The sequence below is a fragment of the Cebidichthys violaceus genome, unplaced genomic scaffold (genome assembly GCF_023349555.1).
Source record: "Cebidichthys violaceus isolate CVI_PGR_0920_01 unplaced genomic scaffold, fCebVio1.0.p SCAF_14, whole genome shotgun sequence".
NCBI classification, from domain to species: Eukaryota; Metazoa; Chordata; class Actinopteri; order Perciformes; family Stichaeidae; genus Cebidichthys; species Cebidichthys violaceus.
The window spans coordinates 6,388,958-6,409,335 of record NW_027176307.1 but is presented as its reverse complement, the minus strand read 5'-3'; the positions used below and the strand labels follow the sequence as shown (position 1 = coordinate 6,409,335).

The 20,378-nt window shown below is 40.5% G+C and overlaps 2 protein-coding genes across 2 annotated transcripts; one reads left to right on the top strand and one right to left on the bottom strand.

The window, feature by feature from the left end:
- Window positions 1–86: 86 nt before the first annotated feature.
- On the bottom strand, window positions 87–2,019 carry ost4 (oligosaccharyltransferase complex subunit 4 (non-catalytic)). The gene is made up of 3 exons (XM_068708621.1): window positions 1,910–2,019; window positions 974–1,109; window positions 87–203 (listed from the first exon to the last, which is right to left on the bottom strand). The coding sequence occupies exon 2, from the start codon at window positions 1,106–1,108 to the stop codon at window positions 995–997; it is 114 nt and encodes a 37-aa protein (XP_068564722.1). The 5' UTR covers window position 1,109; window positions 1,910–2,019; the 3' UTR covers window positions 87–203; window positions 974–994.
- Window positions 2,020–2,250: 231 nt separating this feature from the next.
- Window positions 2,251–15,434, top strand: selenoi (selenoprotein I). Its single transcript, XM_068708620.1, has 10 exons — window positions 2,251–2,491; window positions 5,035–5,103; window positions 8,095–8,203; window positions 9,494–9,568; window positions 10,148–10,410; window positions 10,491–10,599; window positions 10,689–10,737; window positions 10,819–10,999; window positions 11,110–11,289; window positions 12,387–15,434. The coding sequence occupies exons 1-10, from the start codon at window positions 2,435–2,437 to the stop codon at window positions 12,492–12,494; spliced, it is 1,200 nt and encodes a 399-aa protein (XP_068564721.1). The 5' UTR covers window positions 2,251–2,434; the 3' UTR covers window positions 12,495–15,434.
- The last annotated feature ends 4,944 nt before the right edge of the window (window positions 15,435–20,378 follow it).

The window sequence follows — 20,378 nt, the reverse complement described above, 5'->3', positions numbered from 1 at the left end:
TGAAGGACGACCCTGCTCTACCACTGAGCCACAGCTGCCCCGGTGTGCATGCATAACTTAAAGAATAAATGAAACATTAATGCAAATGGCATTCACACATTTTTATTAGAAAAAAACACTACTGTGCAACCGTAGAAAGAAATTCATCTCTTGGGACGAAGTAGGGAATGTTTCCTTGGTGGTGGCATTGAGTCCTATCTCACCTGTGGGGGGGGAAAAAATGACTTTAAGCAGGTTCACAGGTGAATAATCCTCTTTGTAGCTGAATGTGCTTCCACTGTCAAACGAGACTATGAGAGGTCCCGAACAAGCATTTATGCTTCCTCCACATATTTACTGATGCTCAATCAAGTGGCAACTCATTCAATTAATTTGTATAGCCCAGTATCACAAAACACACATTTGACACAGAGGGCTTTACAATCTGTACAGCACACAACATCCTCTGTCCCAGGACCCTCACTGATCGGGGATCAGAGGAGGGATCCCTCTCCCAGGATGGACAGGAGTGTGATAGGTGTCACGTGTTCAGAATAAACAGAGTTAATCCATAACACAGAAATGATACCTTTCATGATAGTAGTAGCACTAATAATAGAAATATTAAAGTGAAAAAAGTATAACTACTTATAACAGCAGTGGATACAATAGAATGTCCATGATAACAAAAGCAGTAATAGAAATGTGACAAATAGTACTAGTAGCAGTGGGTGTCAGGCAGGTGTAACCACGATCATGCAAGGCACCATGATGACCTTTCATTCTCTGCCTCAAACCAACAATTCACGACACTGCAGTTTTCACTTTCATGATATACAATTAACAGAGGGAATTACTGAACTAATTCAACAATGTCGCATTGAGTTGAAAACTTAATGGAGGTTACAGTGGAACATGATTGACAATGGCAACCACAAAGCTTCACATCACAGAGCTGAACCGTGTTCCATCAATGGCACTAGCAGGCCCTCACCTCTCCTGTCACATCGGGCCTCTACTCCTGCTTCTTGGGGTTATTCACTGCAACATAGTGATACAACACGACCAGCAGGAACAGCGAAACGCCAAGCATGTTGGCAAATATGGCCAGCTGCACGTCCGTCACCATTCTGTAAAGCATGAAGACACGTATGCCGATTCAGTCTTTAAAAAAACACGAAGACTTTAGTTAAAAGCAGCGACAGAATATACCAGTGTTTAGCTAACTTTAGTCACTTTACTATTAAGTCATGTTTACTTCGCATTATCTATCAGTTTCCCATAGTCAAACGCACCTTTTACATAGCAGAATCACTTGGTTACATCCATTTAAATTAATTGAAGTTATACACATGACTATTTGATATTCACAATAATAGGAAGTATGATGTTGACGTTTAAATCTCTGCAAGTAATTTATCAATTTCTAATGTGTTGAAAAAGGTAATATATATAGCTGTCTGGAAAGTTGGAAAAATGCATTCAACATTAAAAAGAAAACATCTTTAGAAAATGTTTAGCAGCGAGATTAACGTTGTATACGATTTGATGTAGAGTTAAGATCAAGCATTCAAACCCATCTCTAATAACTAGCTAGCGTTGTACGCTTTCACCTCTCATGTAGAGACAACCCTAACCCTGCTAGTCGCTGTATTCTGTTAATGATTCGCATTTTAAGTGAATCAAAAAATCATCGGAATCATTGTAACAAACTTCGCTTTATCATGGATTACATGGTTGTCAATACATCTGGCAAATCGTGGTCGATTTGGACCATCAATCTAAGTAACTTTAACCTAGCTAGCTAGCTAACTAGGTATGTTAGAACCAGCACTGGCGTTAACCAATAGAGGAACGCTACATATGAAGATTCACGAAAATTACAGAATGACACCTATTGCAATACAACTTAACTATTGTTAGTACTTACATGATGCCTTAGGTTGGTATTTTTTACTCTCGGTTCGAGGAATAATTCAACTGGTCAGCATCAAACAAGCAGATCTGTCCCTTTCTTCCGGCTGGAGCGGAAAGCCACGTCACGTTTAAGAGGATAGCAGAGCAATAGACGGCGGAGCGCTGTGACCAACTAACACAAATAAATATAGCGTTAGCTACGTCATATCAGCAAACATTGCCCGTATTTGTTTTCTCAAGTGACAACATGAATAATAAAACCGTGCCATTTTGGACCATTAGACATAATTTCATACTGTTTTTTCTTCTTTTTTTTTTATCGTAAACAGCCAGGCCAGAGGTGGCAGTAGTGAGCTCCAGTCAACTAACGTTAGATGTTTGCGCTCCGTAGGAGTGGCTGGTTTCGACATCACCTCACCCGGCGTGAACGACAGCGGCCGAACTAGATGGTACTTCGCCTCGGCAGCTAACGTTGGGATTAGCTTTTCCAAAGGAACAGATATCCATTTATGTCCTTTTGGAGCCAGCCTGTACCACCATGGCTCTCTACGATTATGTCACTCAGGACCAGCTTGCGGGCTTCGACAAATACAAGGTATGATTAATATGTTGTAATAGCATGCTAGCAACTAGCCATTGAGCCGTGTGTGTGTGTGTGTGTGTGTGTGTGTGTGTGTGTGTGTGTGTGTGTGTGTGTGCGCGCGTGTGCTCGTGCGTGTGCGCGCGCGTGTGCGCGCGTACTCTTGCGCGTACGTGTGTTAAACAGTTACCTCTCACGATCTGCAGGTTGCATCCCTGGCAAAAAAAAAAATGAAGGTAGCCAGAGTTAGCTAAAGTCATACCAGATACCCCTCAAATTTCCCCAAGAAAATAAAGGCGTTCCTCGTTAGTTCTAACTTTAATATGATATGATTATGTTAATTTTGATTGTATCTTGGATGCTGTTATGCGAATAATGTTGTTTATGGAGTGGTCCTCCCTAACCACTGATGTGATTGCCGTCAAGCTTGGAGTCGGAAGGTGAAAGGCACCCTTGGCAATGGGAAGTATTTGCTCAATGTTCTGTGTGCTGCCTGGACACTCAAGCTTTATGCCTCTCGAAATATAAGCATTGTTCACTGTGCTATTATAAGACTGGCAAATAGAATAAAACAAAACAAATTAGGACATTTCTTAATGTTGACGAACTAGTAACGTAACTATTTTGAAAAGTGACTGCCGGAAGTCTCATTGTTTGCCATGTTTTGCTTGACATTGACGCAAGTGTGCTAATAGTTAGCTAGCGACTCTTTCTCCTCTGCTGTGCTTGGCAATGAAAGACGGCGGTACTTAGTGTTTTCACAGATTCCAGAGGTCCACCGTACATCTGCTCGTTGTATCAGACCAGGTCTTTGACGTTTGCTTATGTTGCAACCACAGAAGAGAAAGTAAAGCTGATAGCTGGTGTAATGGTAAAGTGAGGGGAACCAGTACACTGCCGAGGAAACACTGACAATAAACCGGGACTGACAAGTGAAATATTTTTTTTCAGAATTCGAGCGACCATAGCACTGTGTTGAATTATTTGAAACAGTAGCATCTTCTCTGCATATCACAAACATTTTATTGTTCAGTTATTTCCCAAAAAGATTTTATTAAAAGATCGACCAACACAAGCCAATTCAGCTTTAATAAGTGTCTTCATGTATAAGATATACAGCTTTGTGCCATGTGTTAAGACTGTACTGTTAGTTTATTTGTACATAATGGTTACATTTTTTATGCATGCAGAATCCTCATTATTTTATGTCTGCCTGTTTTGCAGCATTTCTTAGACAGTGACATTTCTTTACTTTTTGTATTTTCCTGTTCATCATCTCTGTCCTTAAATGACAAGGATCTGCCTCCTTTTGATTGTTGCTGTGAAACTGTTTACCAAGCGAAAGCTTTTTCCAATAAGGCTTCTCGAGTGGCTCACACTCCATGCGTTGGCTACTATGCCTGGAGCATCCATAGCTGGTGGAGTGTCGGTGAATGAAAGAACTCTTTATGCACAGTGCTCGTACTATACAGGTGCACAGAACAAGCATGCAAATGGAAAGCACATGAGAGAGTTTCACTAATCCTCTCGCTCTGTCTTTCTTGCTGTCTATATTCCTGTCTCTCATCTTTTGTCACACTTAACAAGAGACTGCTGCCTCCCTTGGGAAGTAACTTGTATGTCTTTGTGTGCAACTGTGCAATGCACGTATGTGCTGTCATGTTTGTACAAGTTGAGAGTGTGGATTATGGTTACAGTGTGTGTTTTTTTGCATATTTGGTGATGATTAATCACAGTGGTTATCTTGTGGGTTTGACGTTACACATCATGGCTGTGTCTATCCACAGTGAAGATTCTAAATTAAGTGTTTGAGTTATTGTCAATAAGCCTGTAATCTGTGATTATTAATTTAGAAACTCTTGATAATGGATGAGATGATCCATTGTGCAGACTTAGTTCAAGTGTGTGAACGAATGAGCAAGAGTGCTGTGTAGGAAACAGGGCCCTTGGTTGGCTGCTGTAGGGTTAATTGCTTTGGTATATCTTTAGTAAACATGTTTGTAGCTGTTAATATGAACACCAGTGAGTCTACTACACTTGTGAGAACAGTGAAGTAAAAATGAATTAAGCCTCTTGTAGCCACCTGAAAATACAGATCACAATCCTATTTCAGGTAAACTAGGAGTGTGAGTGAGCTCTAAGTCTAAAAATTGAAATAAATCACAGAAAACAGCACTCCAAGAAAAAATGACATCAGAGAGGCAGCATTTATTCTAAAGAAGAAAGCATAGTATAACAAAACACGGAAAAAGGACCTTAAATTCTATGAACACAAGAGAGGGTACATTACACTGTAGCACACACACATTTCCGTCATGTCCGGATAAAGTAACAGAGACTGGGATCAGGTTTGGTTTGATCTGCATGACAAGCCACCAAAATGATCCAGTAAAGAAGCTACGCATGATGCCATGTGGCCTTTTTTTTGTTTAAATATAAGAACAAGCCGTAGTTCGCTTGCAATGAGATGAATCCAATGTAAAAAAAATGTAACCAAAGAACTGTTTGTATTTTTTTTATTCTCACATTCTGACTGACTGAATTGTGTCTCTTTGCAGTACAGCGCAGTGGACTCCAATCCCCTGTCTGTTTACGTCATGCACCCTTTCTGGAACTTTGTGGTGAAGGTGAGAAAGACCCGTTGAGCTCTGGATGTGTGTGTTTGTGTGTGCGGGAATACATCATTAATGAGGTTTCCAACCACCTGCTGTGATACCGTAAAGCTAGGTTTAGGCTTGTTGTAGTGAAGCCGGCGCTAGAGGTGTGCCAGTAAAGGACATCATCGTGGCTTGACCATCACACGTGCATTTCTGAATTGTTGTAACTATGTGCTCGTTTCAGACACGACTGTCACAAATAGTTCACTAATAAAAGCATTATTAACATTACTTTGGATAATACTGCAACAAACGGTGCATTGAGCATTAACGCCTTTGTGTGTGCTCACATGCGAGTATAACCGAAGCTTAACAAGCCGAGCTTCATCCACTACCTTCTTTTTCTGTGTAACACATCAGTCTCTGATTGTAATTGTTTTTAGTCTTTGGAGACACTGTTCTTTTGAATGCAGTTGTGTATCTGATAAAATACTTGTGAGTAATTTTGGGTAAGGCAGTGAAACACTTAGTTGCTTATCTATATCAAGACTTTATTTCTTTTTAATCTCTGCCTGAATGCAACCTGATATTGGTATTACAAAATTCCCATCCTTCATAAAATAATTTGTTCCCAATAGTTATGTAACTCAATAAAACTCAATTCAATTCAGTTGTATTTGTATAGCCCAATACCACAAATTACAAATTTGCCTCGGTCCCTCACATCAGAACAGGAAAAACTCCCCCAAAAATAACTTGAACAGGGAAAAAAGGAAGAAACCTCAGAGAAAGCAACAGAGGAGGGATCCTTCTATCAGGATTGACAGAAGTGCAATAGATGTTATGTGTACAGAATGAACAACATAACAGAGTTCCAACTATTATTCATATAATAAGAGTAGTAATAAAAGTAATAGCAGAAATAGTAATAGAATGATTACTACTACTACTAAAAACATCAGCAGTGGATATACTAGAATGATAATGATAGAAATGTGACTACTAATAATAGTGTAGCAGTGGGTGTCAGCAGGACCACGGCAGCAGGAACACAAACCTGTGAGGAGAGAAAGCTTAAAGACTTCGGGGAAGAGGCAAAGTTAGTAATGAGCATTAATTGGACATGAATGCATGATGGCGAGGAAGAGGAGGAGAGAGGAGCTCAGTGTATCCTAGGAAGTCCTCCAGCAGTCTAGATCTATAGCAATTTATCTAAGGCTGGTCCAAGGCAAACCTGAGCCAGCCCTAACTATAAACCTGAGCCAGCCTTAAGTATAGACCTGAGCCAGCCCTAAGTATAGACCTAAGCCAGCCCTAAGTATAGACCTGAGCCAGCCCTGACTATAGACCTGAACGAGCCCTAACTATAAACCTGAGCCAGCCCTTACTATAAACCTGAGCCAGCCCTTACTATAAACCTGAGCCAGCCCTTACTATAAACCTGAGCCAGCCCTTACTATAAACCTGATCCAGCACTTACTATAAACCTGAGCCAGCCCTAACTGTAAACCTGAGCCAGCCCTAACTGTAAACCTGAGCCAGCCCTAACTGTAAACCTGAGCCAGCCCTAACTGTAAACCTGAGCCAGCCCTTACTATAAACCTGAGCCAGCCCTTACTATAAACCTGATCCAGCCCTTACTATAAACCTGAGCCAGCCTTTACTATAAACCTGAGCCAGCCCTTACTATAAACCTGAACCAGCCCTTACTATAAATGTTATCAAAGAGGAATGTGTTAAGCCTACTCTTAAATGTGGTGAGCGTGTCTGACCTCCGGACTGAAACTGGAAGCTGGTTCCACAGAAGAGGAGCTTGATAACTGAAGGCTCTGGCTCCCATCCTACTTTTTGAGACTCTAGGTACCACAAGTAACCCTTAATTTAGGGAGCGCAGCTCTCTAATGGGATAGTATGGGACTATAAGCTCTTTAAGATATGATGGTGCCTGACCAATTAGGGCTTTGTAGGTAAGGAGGATTTTTAAATATTTTCTGGATTTTACAGGGAGCCAGTGCAGAGAAGCTAATACAGGAGTAAAGACTGATATTGCCTAAAGGAAGCATATAGAAGGTGAATATAATTGGTCCAAGCACAGAACCTTGTGGAACTCCATAACTAACTTGTACAAAATGAGATCGAACTGATAAATATGACTCAAACCAGTTTAGTGCGATTCCTTTCCTTTACCAATCAAATGTTCTTGTCTCTGTAACAGGATGTAATGGTCAATGGTGTTGAACGCAGCACTAAGGTCTAACAAGACAAGAACAGAGACAAGTACTTTGTCCGATTAGAATTGGAAGGTCATTAGTTATTTTTACCAGCGCTGTCTCTGTGCTATGATGCTTTCTAAATCCTGACTGAAAATCCTCAAATAAACTTTTGTTACGCAGAATGTCACAAAACTGATTCACAACTGCTTTCTCAAGGATCTTAGAGAGGAAGGGAAGGTTTGACCTAAAGACCTGTGGATCAAGAGTGGGCTTCTTAACAAGAGGTTTAATTACAGCTGTTTTAAAGGACTGTGGTACATGGCCTGTTAGGAAAGACAGGTTGATCATATCTAGTAAAGACGTGCTCACTAAGCAGGCTAGTCAGGATGGGGTGTAAGAGACGGGTAGCATTGAAGTCAATTGGGGAAGGTTGATGGGAGGAAGACGAAAGACTCTCTCTCTATCTACCCATCTACCCATCTACCCATCTATCTATCTATCTATCTATCTATCTATCTATCTATCTATCTATCTATCTATAATTATATTACTTTTTTTTTTTTTTTTTTTTTTTTTTTTTAATACAGAAGTTTGAGGATAGAGCAGTACCAGTTCAGGGCAGAAGGTGATTAATATTGTTAGAATTTTGTCATAAAAAAGTGACAATAATTACTGTCTAGATATTAGTGTCAGTATTCTGATTTATATCAGAGTATAGAGAATATAAGAGTATATTTATGAGCCAAGGGACTTGTTAATCAACTGTTACTCACTATGTTTTTGTCTCTGTCAACCTCTTTCTTAACAGTTCCTACCAACATGGTTGGCTCCAAACCTCATTACATTTACAGGCTTTATGTTCCTTGTGTTGAATTTCCTTATGTTGGCCTTCTACGACTTTGACTTCACTGCCTCTGGTAGGTCCTCAGTGCCTTTTTGGTGTGTGTGTGTGTGTGTGTGTGTGTGTGTGTGTGTGTGTGTGTGTGTGTGTGTGTGTGTGTGTGTGTGTGTGTGTGTGTGTGTGTGTGTGTGTGTGTGTGTGTGTGTGTGTGTGTAAACAAACATATTCTGCTAGTTGAATTCACCCATCTGCCTAGAGGGGGGAGAAAAACTAAAGGCATGTACGTGGCCACTTTGTTTATTTAAAACAATGTCCATCACTTACTGATACACAAGTTTTTGTGTAATCATTAACCCACTCGTGTACACACACACACACACACACACACACACACACACACACACACACACACACACACACACGCGCGCGCACACACAGATACTACTAACGTGTACAGATGTGCAGACATGACTCACTCTGATCAGTCAAAATGTCCTCACAAGAATGTTTACCGTCAGGAAGTCAGTCCTTACAAGAACAGTTAGTCCAAGTTATGCCCACATGTTTGTGGTTCACCTTCAAATATTCTCCTCAGCGGTTCTCATTCTATACAGTTGTCTGTGCGTCCCCTTCACTTTAGGGGTGACCATGAATAGTAGACTATTCAAGGATTTGATCTACAAGGAGCCAGATTCGACTGACAACATCACAGTCGAATCGTGGCGGGGAAACAAAGGATCATAACAACATGGGTATTTCAAAGTGACTACATTTATTAATCAGAGCACTCCCAAAAGATTGTAGCACTATCAGAGCGCTAGATATATTTAGAATTTATGAATGATTCTCTAAAGTCAGCAGTGGGAGGCACGTAGAAACAGCTGGAAAATGGAATTTGGACCCAAAGTTTAATTTACAACCACCTAAAGCAAGAAGGACTAGAAACCATGTTTCTGTCTATTGATGTCCCCGTCAATGCTACGGACAGCACTACACAGCACACACAACACACACACACACACACACACACACACACACACACACACACACACACACACACACACATGTTTTTACATTGTTTCAATAGATACCTAATGCTTAAATAGAGGGGGCAAGAAAAAAAAAAAGACACAGTTTGACTTTCATCCAACTATGGGCAAGACTTGACCAATCAGATTCGACAATGTCAATTCTTAGTCAGGGACACCCCTACTTCCGTTTGAGATAACGTAAGTTTTAACCAACCCCTGAAGAAATTTGAGCTAAGTGAGAAAAGTGAAAGTTTGTCATAGACATGGATTTATCTATGCCTATCTCAGTTTCTGTATGTGTGGTGTGCTGCATATTTAAAGTGTTTGTGTCCCAGCTGCAGGACATGAACACGTGCCTAGTTGGGTCTGGGTTGCTGCAGGGATCTTCAACTTTTTGGCTTATACGCTCGGTGAGTCCTAACCCCTGCAACCCTTGTGTGTTGTTCTTCTGACTTTTGAGGCGCAGAGGCAAATTCTTCTTCATGGAAAATATTCTGTACAGTGACTCTGGAAAAACTCTGGAGGTTTGGACATATTTCATTCTGTTTCTGTCTTATTTCATTAGATAAACAAGGTACCATGTGTTGTGTGTTGAAATGTGACTAATGAGGAATCTCCAATAGTGGGCCCTGTTTCAGAAAATGGGTTTAGGAAAAACTCTTGAGTGGAGCCTAAACGGTCATTGACAAACGTTTGGCAGCTAAAGAAATACAGATTCATGTTTCTGTCAAATTCCTTCTGTGTTTTTGTTTGTATGTAACTATGTACTCTGTGAACCACACTAAAGTGAGTACAAATCATTATGTGAACCATAAAAATAAAACAACTGTCTATGTGGCATCTGTTATGAGGGTATGTTTGCAGATCACTTCCATGTGTGGGTGAAAGTCCAGTAGTCCGGTTCAGTTGTAAAAAACATGTCTGTTTTTTCTCTTTATGAATGTTCACATGTCCTGTACTAATGATCCATGTCTTATTTATATGTGTAGATGGTGTTGACGGTAAACAGGCACGTCGCACCAACTCCTCCACACCACTAGGGGAGCTGTTTGACCACGGCCTGGACAGTTGGGCCTGCATCTTCTTCGTGGCCACTGTCTACTCCATATTTGGGCGTGGGGAAAGTGGCGTGGGTGTGGCCACACTGTATTACATCCTGTGGGTGGTGCTGTTCTCATTCATTCTATCTCACTGGGAGAAATATAACACTGGCATCTTGTTTCTGCCATGGGGATACGACATCAGCCAAGTGGTAAGGACACGAACACCGGTTCCCACCATGACATACCAGTCTTCTGATGACTTGACAGCTTGTGTGTCCTCTCCTTCCAGACAATTTCCCTCGTTTACTTGGTCACTGCTGTGGTTGGCGTGGAAACATGGTACCAGCCAATCCTGTGGCGCCTTCTCTATAGAGACCTTTTCACCTTTATGATCATCGGTGAGCTATGATTGGTCACTCTGAGTACATTCATTCACTACCTGACCTGAGCTGTGCACCTATAATCATGAATATCTTTTGATTACCAGCCTGTTCCTTTACTGTGACCGTACCCATGAGCCTCTACAATGTCCTGAAGTAAGTCAACTTTTCATTAGCGTTTCATTATATTGGAGTGTTATGATTTCACACAACTCTTCCCCCTCTGTGGTTCTGCAGAGGTCGCCGCAGTAACACTCTGAAGCACAGCAGCCTGTACGAAGCCTTCCTGCCCTTCCTTTCTCCCGTCCTCCTCTTCGTCTTGTCCACCATTTGGGTGGTCTTCTCTCCATCCAACATCCTCGAGCTGCAGCCCAGGATTTTCTACCTCATGGTGGGGACAGCCTTCGCTAATGTTACGGTGAGTGTCTGCTGATCTCTGACACACATCATTACTCTTTTTTTTGTGCTTTCAACAACCATGCAATGCATAAATGTCTTTATTCATGTGTGAATGTATTAATCTTGCAGTGTAAGCTGATTGTGTGTCAGATGAGTAACACACGTTGCCAGGCGCTGAGCTGGCTGTTGCTGCCCATGACTCCAGTGGTGGTGTTGGCGGTAACCGGGGCGGTCGCCAACGAGACCTTACTGCTCTATCTGTGGACAGCCGCTGTCATACTAGCACACATCCACTACGGCGTTTCAGTGGTAAGAGCATCCACATACAGTACCTCTGTTGAAATACAAAAATTATGTCTGTCCAGTAAATATGAAGCTACAGATAGCAGCCGGTTAGCTGAGCTGAGCACAAAGACTGGAACACCCACCGGGGCAGCTCAGTAACCAACATGTTATGTTGTTTGTTTAAGTTCAACAGCTGAAATGTAATGGTGTCAATGTGGCATTTTACAGAGGGCTGTGTGCCGGACTGTTTCTTTCCTCTAAGTAGTAACTTGCAGGAATATTTGCTGGTTGCCTGGCAACTGGTTGAGGCCAGAAATAGGCTGGCACATGACCTCCTATATAACAGCACATGTGTGCAGGTTAAACGGACAAGATTTAGCACGTTAATTAGGGAACTTTTTATGCCTCAGTGCCGGCGACAGTCGTAGCAACAGGCGTTATGTTGAACTCGATATCCCAGCACCACCTGCAGTGAGTGACTTCAGATTTCACTTGGTGGTCAAAGGTCACTGAACTCACAACACTCACACAGGTTTTTGGTCATAATGCATTTAGGTCATACATTCATATATGCTAATTATTGTCTAATTATGAATGATGACATTTTGACAGACAAGTTTAAACTGCAACATGACTTCTTGGTGGAGCTGTACTACAGTGAGGCGTTCATTCTAGTTTTACCTTACATCAGAGGCAGCTAGCCGTTTACCCATTTCCTATTTTTGTGCTAAGCTAACTGGCTGCTGGCTGTAGCCTTCTATGTAATGGACATATGTGATAGTGGTATCAATCTTCACAGCTTACTCTCTAACCTCTAACTCTACCAGAAATACAGTATTGTGGTAAATGTCAAACAAGTTAAACCCTGACAAAATACAAACTGGATGTGGCTTAAAGCTAGAGTTGCTGATTTTTGTTATGTACTGAAAGCAATTAATAAATCAAATGCTCTGACAAAAAAAGAAACAATTGGGTATCTCCGGCTGTCACAGGACTGTGATGATGATGTTTAATGGCCTGGTGGCCCAGATAAAAGACGACTCAATGTTAAAATCTATGAAAGTTGTTTTTATTGAATGCACACATGAAAGCGGTACAAAAATGTAATTTTCCATTGATAGGTACAACAACTCAGCAACCACTTCAGCATCTTGGCCTTCTCCCTGAAGAAGCCCAACAGTGACTGACAGGAGGAGGAGCGGATCAGCTTGAAAGAAGCTGAGGTTTAGGCTCCTCCTTTCCTCGGCTTATCGACACTTCACTCTCTTCACCACGGAAACCACATCCCCTCCCCTCCATCCATGAGGACACTGCAAGTGGAATGGACTGTCTTTCCACTGTCCCCAAACATATATATATATATATATATATATATATATACACACACACACACACACACACACACACACACACACACACACACACATTACCAACCAAACTCTGGCGTCTGCGATGGGGCGGGCCCAGGGGCTCTGGCTTCCGTCATTGGTGATTGGCTATGTTGGTTGAACCAATGAGGTGCAATTGTTTCCTACGGAAATGTGCTTCAGTCATGAGGACAGGAGCCACACAAACATACATGGACATACATTATTCTGCTTCAGTGCAGATCATTTCTATCTCTCATGGCGAGTAGTTCCAATACGAACACAGCCACACACAAACACACGCAAACAGTTGCACTCACATAGTATTATGAATGTATAATATGCCTTGGGGAAACATTTAAGTTTTATTATATTAAAAGGAATGCCTCAAATAGTGTTGTTTTAAACCCAACCGAACCTCTAAATGGTGTCCATCCACAGCTATGTCCACAGTTTAAAGGTTCAGTCCCCTTTTTATCAGGGGATGATTCTCATTTGGAAGTCCCAACGGTTATGTATGTGTATATATATATACACACACATATATATACACACACACACACACACACACACACACACACACACACACACACACACACACACACACACATATGCATACACACACACACTATATGTGTTGTTAAGGGGATTGGGGCATTTTATTTCCAAACTGAAAAATATGATTAATCCTGTAAAACATTGTATAAATTTCTCTCTAATTAATTCCACATTCTGCTCTGTGATGACTGTTGTTGGATTATGACTGAGCAGGGTGACCTCTGACCTTTTGAATTCTACTAACCCTCAACTTGGACCTCTGAGAGCCCGGCTCTCCTTCCTTCTGAGGTGTCGTGTCTTCATGCTGATGCGTTCTGTTATTTTTTTATTTTTTTTTTTTTACATTTTTTATATACATATATATTTGGTAGTATTTTGTTAATCTGTTGCCAAGGCAATGGTTTGTGGTTTAGTTGCGCAGCGCTTGAATGAAGAGTGCGTTCAAAAGCCGGTAACGGAGCGGACTCACTCTGAGGGAACGAGCTGTCGCACAGGACGCAAACGCCTCAACACCGCCGGGCCTCCCACTGCTCACACACATTATCACACTTTTTATACTGTTTGTCCCATAACTTGTGGATTGTTGTGGTTTTTCTTTTTCGGTCTGTCAAGCACTGTTTATCTGTGTGATTCAAATGATGTTCCCATGGTGAAATTGCATATTGAGTAGCGGTTGCAGACTGGACTCGGTTTCTAATCAAACTGGTTTTCACTGGCAGGCCAAATCGAATGACGGGGCTTACCGATCATCAGTGTCACCTGTCATTTTCCTCTTTGTCTGTAGTTCAGAGGAAATACATTCTTTTGTGTGTAACCTGACCGTGGTTGAAAAGTGACTAGTCTTGTCTATCTACAAGGACTATCTGTTGACATAGGAGAGTAAAGCCCCAGAGACACTCAATAGTGGTCCACGAGTTGTCTTTGTCACCAATACTTCTAAACGGTGGTTTTCAACCAAACTGGACAATTTTAGCCCACAACGTCTGTTTGGGTTCTGGTTTACATGTCATGGCTCACTTTTACCTGTCAAAAAGGTTCCAGTCAGCTACACCATCAGCCCAGAGTCTAAGTCTAACTGTTGGGGAAGCCGTTGTACTTGCCCTGTGAACGGTTATGTAAATCTGAATGTGAAGTCACAATAATAGTCATCTCGTATACAGTAAGTGTGACAATACTGTATGATTAAGAGGTACAAGGAAACATAAGATACACTGGGAATGAAAATATAAAAATGCACTTGGAGCTTAATTTTACTTATACATTTTTACCACTTCCAGAAGTTTTGTACTTTGTTTTTGAACTGTTTGGGTAACACTGGTTTAGATCGTCACCACAGCGTTGTAGTGTCCCTATAGTGCTATCATGATAGGGAGATTCAACTCTACTGCCATAATACCCAGTAAAGTAGCCCATGTTGGTTTGCAGCACCTCTGCACTTCAACTGGGGGTTTACTTGCAGTCATAAGCAGATAATATTAGTTGAAATTTGATTTCCCCCATAACTGTGACTTTGGACACTGTATATTTTAGTGGCATTAGAACAACTGACTGAGATGTTTCTGGTGGATACATGAACTGTCTGGGTATGTGCACATCCATGTGTACAAGTCTGTTATTGTTTGGGAGTGTTCTATGTATGTGAGGATATCTGTGCAAATACATTGATTGTTTCTTCTTTTTAATTTATCTTTCTAAACTACTATTGTTATCCGGTAGACTGATTTCTACAAACATGGGGCAGGTGCGTCAGTTCCTTACCCTGCAAAGCTAAAAAAAACAAATAACAGAAAAAAGAAACCGTCTCAGTGGCAGTTCCTAGTTCTTTTCTGCTGCTCTACTGGCTGATTTTGATCTGGTCTTCTCTCTGGGATAGCTCTGGGTGTGAGGACCTTCATCCCAGGCTGCAAACACTACAAACGATGCTATGTTCATAGAACATGTTAGCTATTGAAATGTGTGCCATTGAACAAAACAAACTCAAATTAGGCAGCAGAGAAAGAAGATCGAACCCAAAAATACAATTGTCATTCAGCTGACAGGTGAATTATATTGGATGAAATGAAAAAGGCTGGTCACATTTGTGGTGTGCTCCTCTGCCCCCCCCCCCCCCCGCGCATCAATGAACCCAGCTGTTCAAATTGTGACTAAGTTGTTGTTGGCTTTGGTGTGGCTACTTGTGATGTTGTATTTAACATGTGAAAGAGGACGGTCCAGAAACAAATAAAAGTGAATTTCCTTTAACCACTTTACTGTGTCGTAGCCAGAGATTAAACTTTCATGATAGTTTTTAGGAGGTTGAGTAAATCTCCAGTTCCTTCTATATCCACTAGGGACCAGCAGAGAGCAGCTCTGGGCCTTCTGCACTTTGACGGGTAAAGCGTTTACATCTGTCATTTTATTTCCTCACTGTAAACATCTCCTGTTGCATCGATGCCATGGACTGTTCCGTAATTAGTTTGTTGGCGTCAATGACATTTCAAGTTTCTCCATTGCTTCCACATATTTATTACAAAAAGTTTGCAAATGCATTATCATGCTTCGCCACACATTTTTCACTAAACCTTGTACTAACCCAATCAAAACACACACACAAGCTTACCCACTTTGACCTCCCATTTGAAGCACATGTACGTAGCACTCAATAATTCACAAACATAACTGTAGATGAGCCACAAGATTTCAAGAATTCTTCACCATTGGAAGCAATCGAGAATAACTTTCATAGCAAAAGAAGCTGCGCTACACAAAGCCTTCAGCAGGTGGAGTTGCAGAACCACACATCTTGTAGCCGACATGACTTTCTGCTTATGGTTGCAGCAGTTGAGAACAAAGAATGTAGAATAATGATAGTATTGTTTCTACACACATTTCTCTCTAAAATGAGTTTCACAGGTAAAACAACAGTCATTTTAATGGTCTTCTATTGTGAACGTGTGCTGAACTTGACACCTTTTGAGTCAGGTGGCTCTGCTTTCTATAACGGACTTCATTAATAATTGATTGTCTCCTCACACAACTTTGTCTGGCAGTAAAAGCTTGTGCGTGTCTTGTTTTTATCATCTTTGCTTACAGCAAGTCTTAAGACCCACAGGGATCATGTGCAACACGTTTGACTCCGAGGGAATGACACATTTCAAACAGAGAACTCACAAATCCTCACATAATCTTTAAGAGAATCTGCCAGAGAGCTTTAACACAAAGTTCAGTTTGAACGTGGAGGCCCAGAAGGTCCGTCTTGGATCGGCCTTCTATTGTTTATGTGTAGGTGCTGAGTTCTGGCTGTCAAAACAGCTGGCAGCCGATCATGATTGTCACTTATCTTGATGGAATCTGTTTCATGCAGAAATATGACTCTAGAGGAGCAATGATTCATTCAAACAATGTGTGGTGAGCAAGCCTGGGGGTTCGCTCGTGCAGTAAGTGATTCAGCGGGTTCAATGTTTCCTTTGACTTAAGATCATCACACAATATACTTAAGTACATGTAGATGGGGAATCTTTTTTTGCAGATCCTATTAAACATATTTTGAATCTGTGCATTAAAGCTCCTCTAATTCCACTGTTCTGTCCAGCAAAAAGGAATTTCCTTGAATGAATTGTCAACAAGTTTTTTGGGTTTTTTTTATGTTCAAAGAAAATAGAAAGTGTACCAAAAGTCTATAGAAACATCTCCAGTTATCAATGAATTATGAGTTTACAATTGCAGACTTGTTGGATTATTGTAACTGACTTAACATAAAATCAACAACAGTATTGCACAATATTGAGAATCTAAATTATTAAGTGCTTTGGAACATTAAAGCAAATAACTATATTGCGAAGTATGTTAAGATAAATTGTAAAAACTATAACAATAAGAAAAACAAAACCGAACATGACAGGCTGATAACAATTAGATATTAGATAAAAATATATAAAATAAGAGAGCCAAATAAACTAAAATCAGCGTAAGCTATTTAATAAAAAGTCTGATTTAGGAAATGATTTAAAAGAGGACACGGACTCAGCTAAGCAGATCTTCTAAAGCTGATTTTACCAAAGAAACTTTAATATTTCATTTTGTATTGTGTAACTGCTGAATTAAGGTTTTTAACTTTAAAGGGATAGTTTTGGTGTTTTCAATTAGGGTTGTACGAGGTACTTCTATGTAGTCAGTGTATTACCTACTGCAGATGGTCACTACCCCCAGTACTTGCACAGGAGCAAAGCAATGCACTGATATATTGATAATCTATATCAATTAAAGTGTATGCTATATTTAGAATATTTCCATTGGAGAACTGAACTGTTTCACATGGAGTCTGGTGGCCTTGAAGAGAACATAGATAAGTTTCACTTTCATTCCAGTTTCCCGTCAGAAAGGGCTCTCTGAGGGCAAGAAGAACCTTGAAACTATCCTAAATACACTTAAAGTGACTTTTTTTTTAGGTTTTGCTGCTGGCCCTGACCATAACAATACATTGCTGTTCTTCCATGCTGGTGGTCCTGTCTGCTTCTTCAAACTACTATAGGTAGTACACTGACTATGGATAAGTACCTCATACAACCCCACTTCAAACCATGCAAAGTATCTCTCAAATAAATGACGTATCACCACTTATAAATGAGAAACTATAAGAGAAAAAACTCATGAGCATTTATTAATGACTTAAATATTAACTTGCCACATAACCTGGCAACTTACAAGTTTTGATCTATAAAGTATTAGTTAATGACTTGTAATCCTTACATAAAGGGTGCCTTTTGATAAAGTATCAATCTCTTTTTTTACTTTTTGCAAGCAGTGTAACTCCAATAATCAAAACTGGACTTTGGTGCCCCCAGTGATAAAAACGCTGAAAGACAGCAATGCATACCATTGCTAATGAGATTTCTAATTTTTGTACGGACGAGACAATAATAAAAAAGTATGCCATCATGTCATTTTCAAGATATTGGTGGCTTTATATTTGTCTTAACATCAAGGTTTACTATTGTAACTCAGTTGTAATTACCCTGTAAGGTGAAGTTCATCCAGTGTCATAGTTGAAAACTTTGAGGTGCTTAATAGGAAAAGCAGCTTTCACTGCTGAGACAAACGCTGCTGTTTGCATGTAGGTTGAGTTCCTATGTGTAGAGGTTAAAGTGACACAGTGTCCCTCCGGTCAGGGTGTCTTTTAGTGAATTAGCTGGTGTTGATCCTGAACTGACAGTTAATCAGAGGTGGCATTAATTAAACAGCGTTCAGCTCGGGTTGCTGCTCTGTGGCGCTGGACGTTTTGTGCGCTGCTGACCCCTGTGACTCAGACACACGCTGTCATGGCGAGCAGCCGGAGCCTACTTAACCACTTGCGCCACCCTGGACTGCTCCCCCTGTGACGTGACACTCAATTATGGATGACCATCATTAGAAATCAGACACGCCGGAACACACACACACACACACACACACACACACACACACACACAAACACTGTAATGGGCATGGCGATTATTCTCAGAGACACCCAAGACTATTGGAGTGCTAATCGAGTAACACCATCCATTTCATTCCATAACCTCTGAACCTGTAACCCCTGCGGCCTCCAGGTGACCACCAGTATGAGTTTTCCATATCAGTATACAGTGTCAAACTATGATACCCCAAACTAATTACATTTCATAGCAAACATTATTTTTTTCATTATTCCCGGTCTATCATACAATAACAATATGGTATTCATAGCCATTGTTTCTGGAAAGACGTTGGGGGCAGATGCATATTCGTTCTTTTGTCTCGGCTCGTAGTCCTGCATCTGTGCTATGAAAACGCAAACGCAAAAGACATATCTCACTTATTAATAACACAAGGATTAAGCTGCAATACATCACATGACAGCATAGACAGTCATGCATTCACAATGCGCACACACACACACACACACACACACACACACACACATACACACACATACACACACACACACACATACACACACACACACACACACACACACACACACATCTGATGAACGTTTTAGCTTTCAGACTAGAATCTGGGTTTGTCAGTTTGCATTTCTTTGCTGCCGCTCTCTTCGCACCTTGTCTCTATTGACTTTATCTTAGCTATGACAGCTTCTTGGCTTTAGGGATGACAATGGCTGAAATATATATATATATATATATATATATATATATATATATATATATATATATATATATATAATAAAAACTACCGGATAGATTACTGTTGGGGACACAGGTATGTGCCGGCCTGGTTATTAGCAAATATTAAAGATAATTTATATCAATAAAACTAACAATACCTAAGTGTGAAAATGGAAGGATCCTGGGAAACTGAGTTAGTGGTTAGTCCCTACTTCACCATGACATTTAGAGGAACTTTGAAGTACTGCAGGCTGTAGAGTCATACTATAGTTTTAAAAATATGTCATAAAAAAAAACGTCATAGTATAGTGTGCTTCAAAAAGGTCTTTAAAACTCACAGTATAGTATGATACAAAAATGTCATAGAAAAGTCATAACATGACAGTCACAAATAACTCCTAAAAAGTCACACAGTAGTTATAAAAAATTACATAGTATAGTATGTCTCAGATAATGTCATAAGAAGTTATGAAGTACAGATCTTCCGTTGACGTCATGAAAGGAATCGCAACGTAGAGACTGAGCTCCATCGGACCAAACCAAAAAGAGACTATAGTTTGATGTTTAACGGTAAAAAAACACCTGCAGAATGAGTTCAACTTTTAGACAAAATAATTTCAGAAGACAAGACACCTTGAGGAAAAAGAAGGGTAAACAGAAACCACCAAGCGCTGTTAACGCTGACATTATCTTAAACACCACTAGCAACAAAGTTCAGTCAGACATGGACGTACAAGAAGACAATCAAGAATCAAGATGGATATTATCACACTAACGAACATCAAACGAGTGGAACCGTAACAGATATTAAAGAGATTGTAGAACAGTAAGAAAGACTTGCTAACATTGAGACTTAGCGCCGCAACACTGCAGAGCCATACTGCTGCACCATGACATGGATCTCTCAGCAAAATGTGATGACCTCCACAATAGACTGAATTTAAGAAATTTTCAAAGAGGGAAGTGAAAGAGGGAAGTAATGCGGTTGGATTTGTGAAAAACCTGCTCCATAATGGACGCTAACCACACACCTGAAGTGGACAATAAGATTGAAAGGGCACGT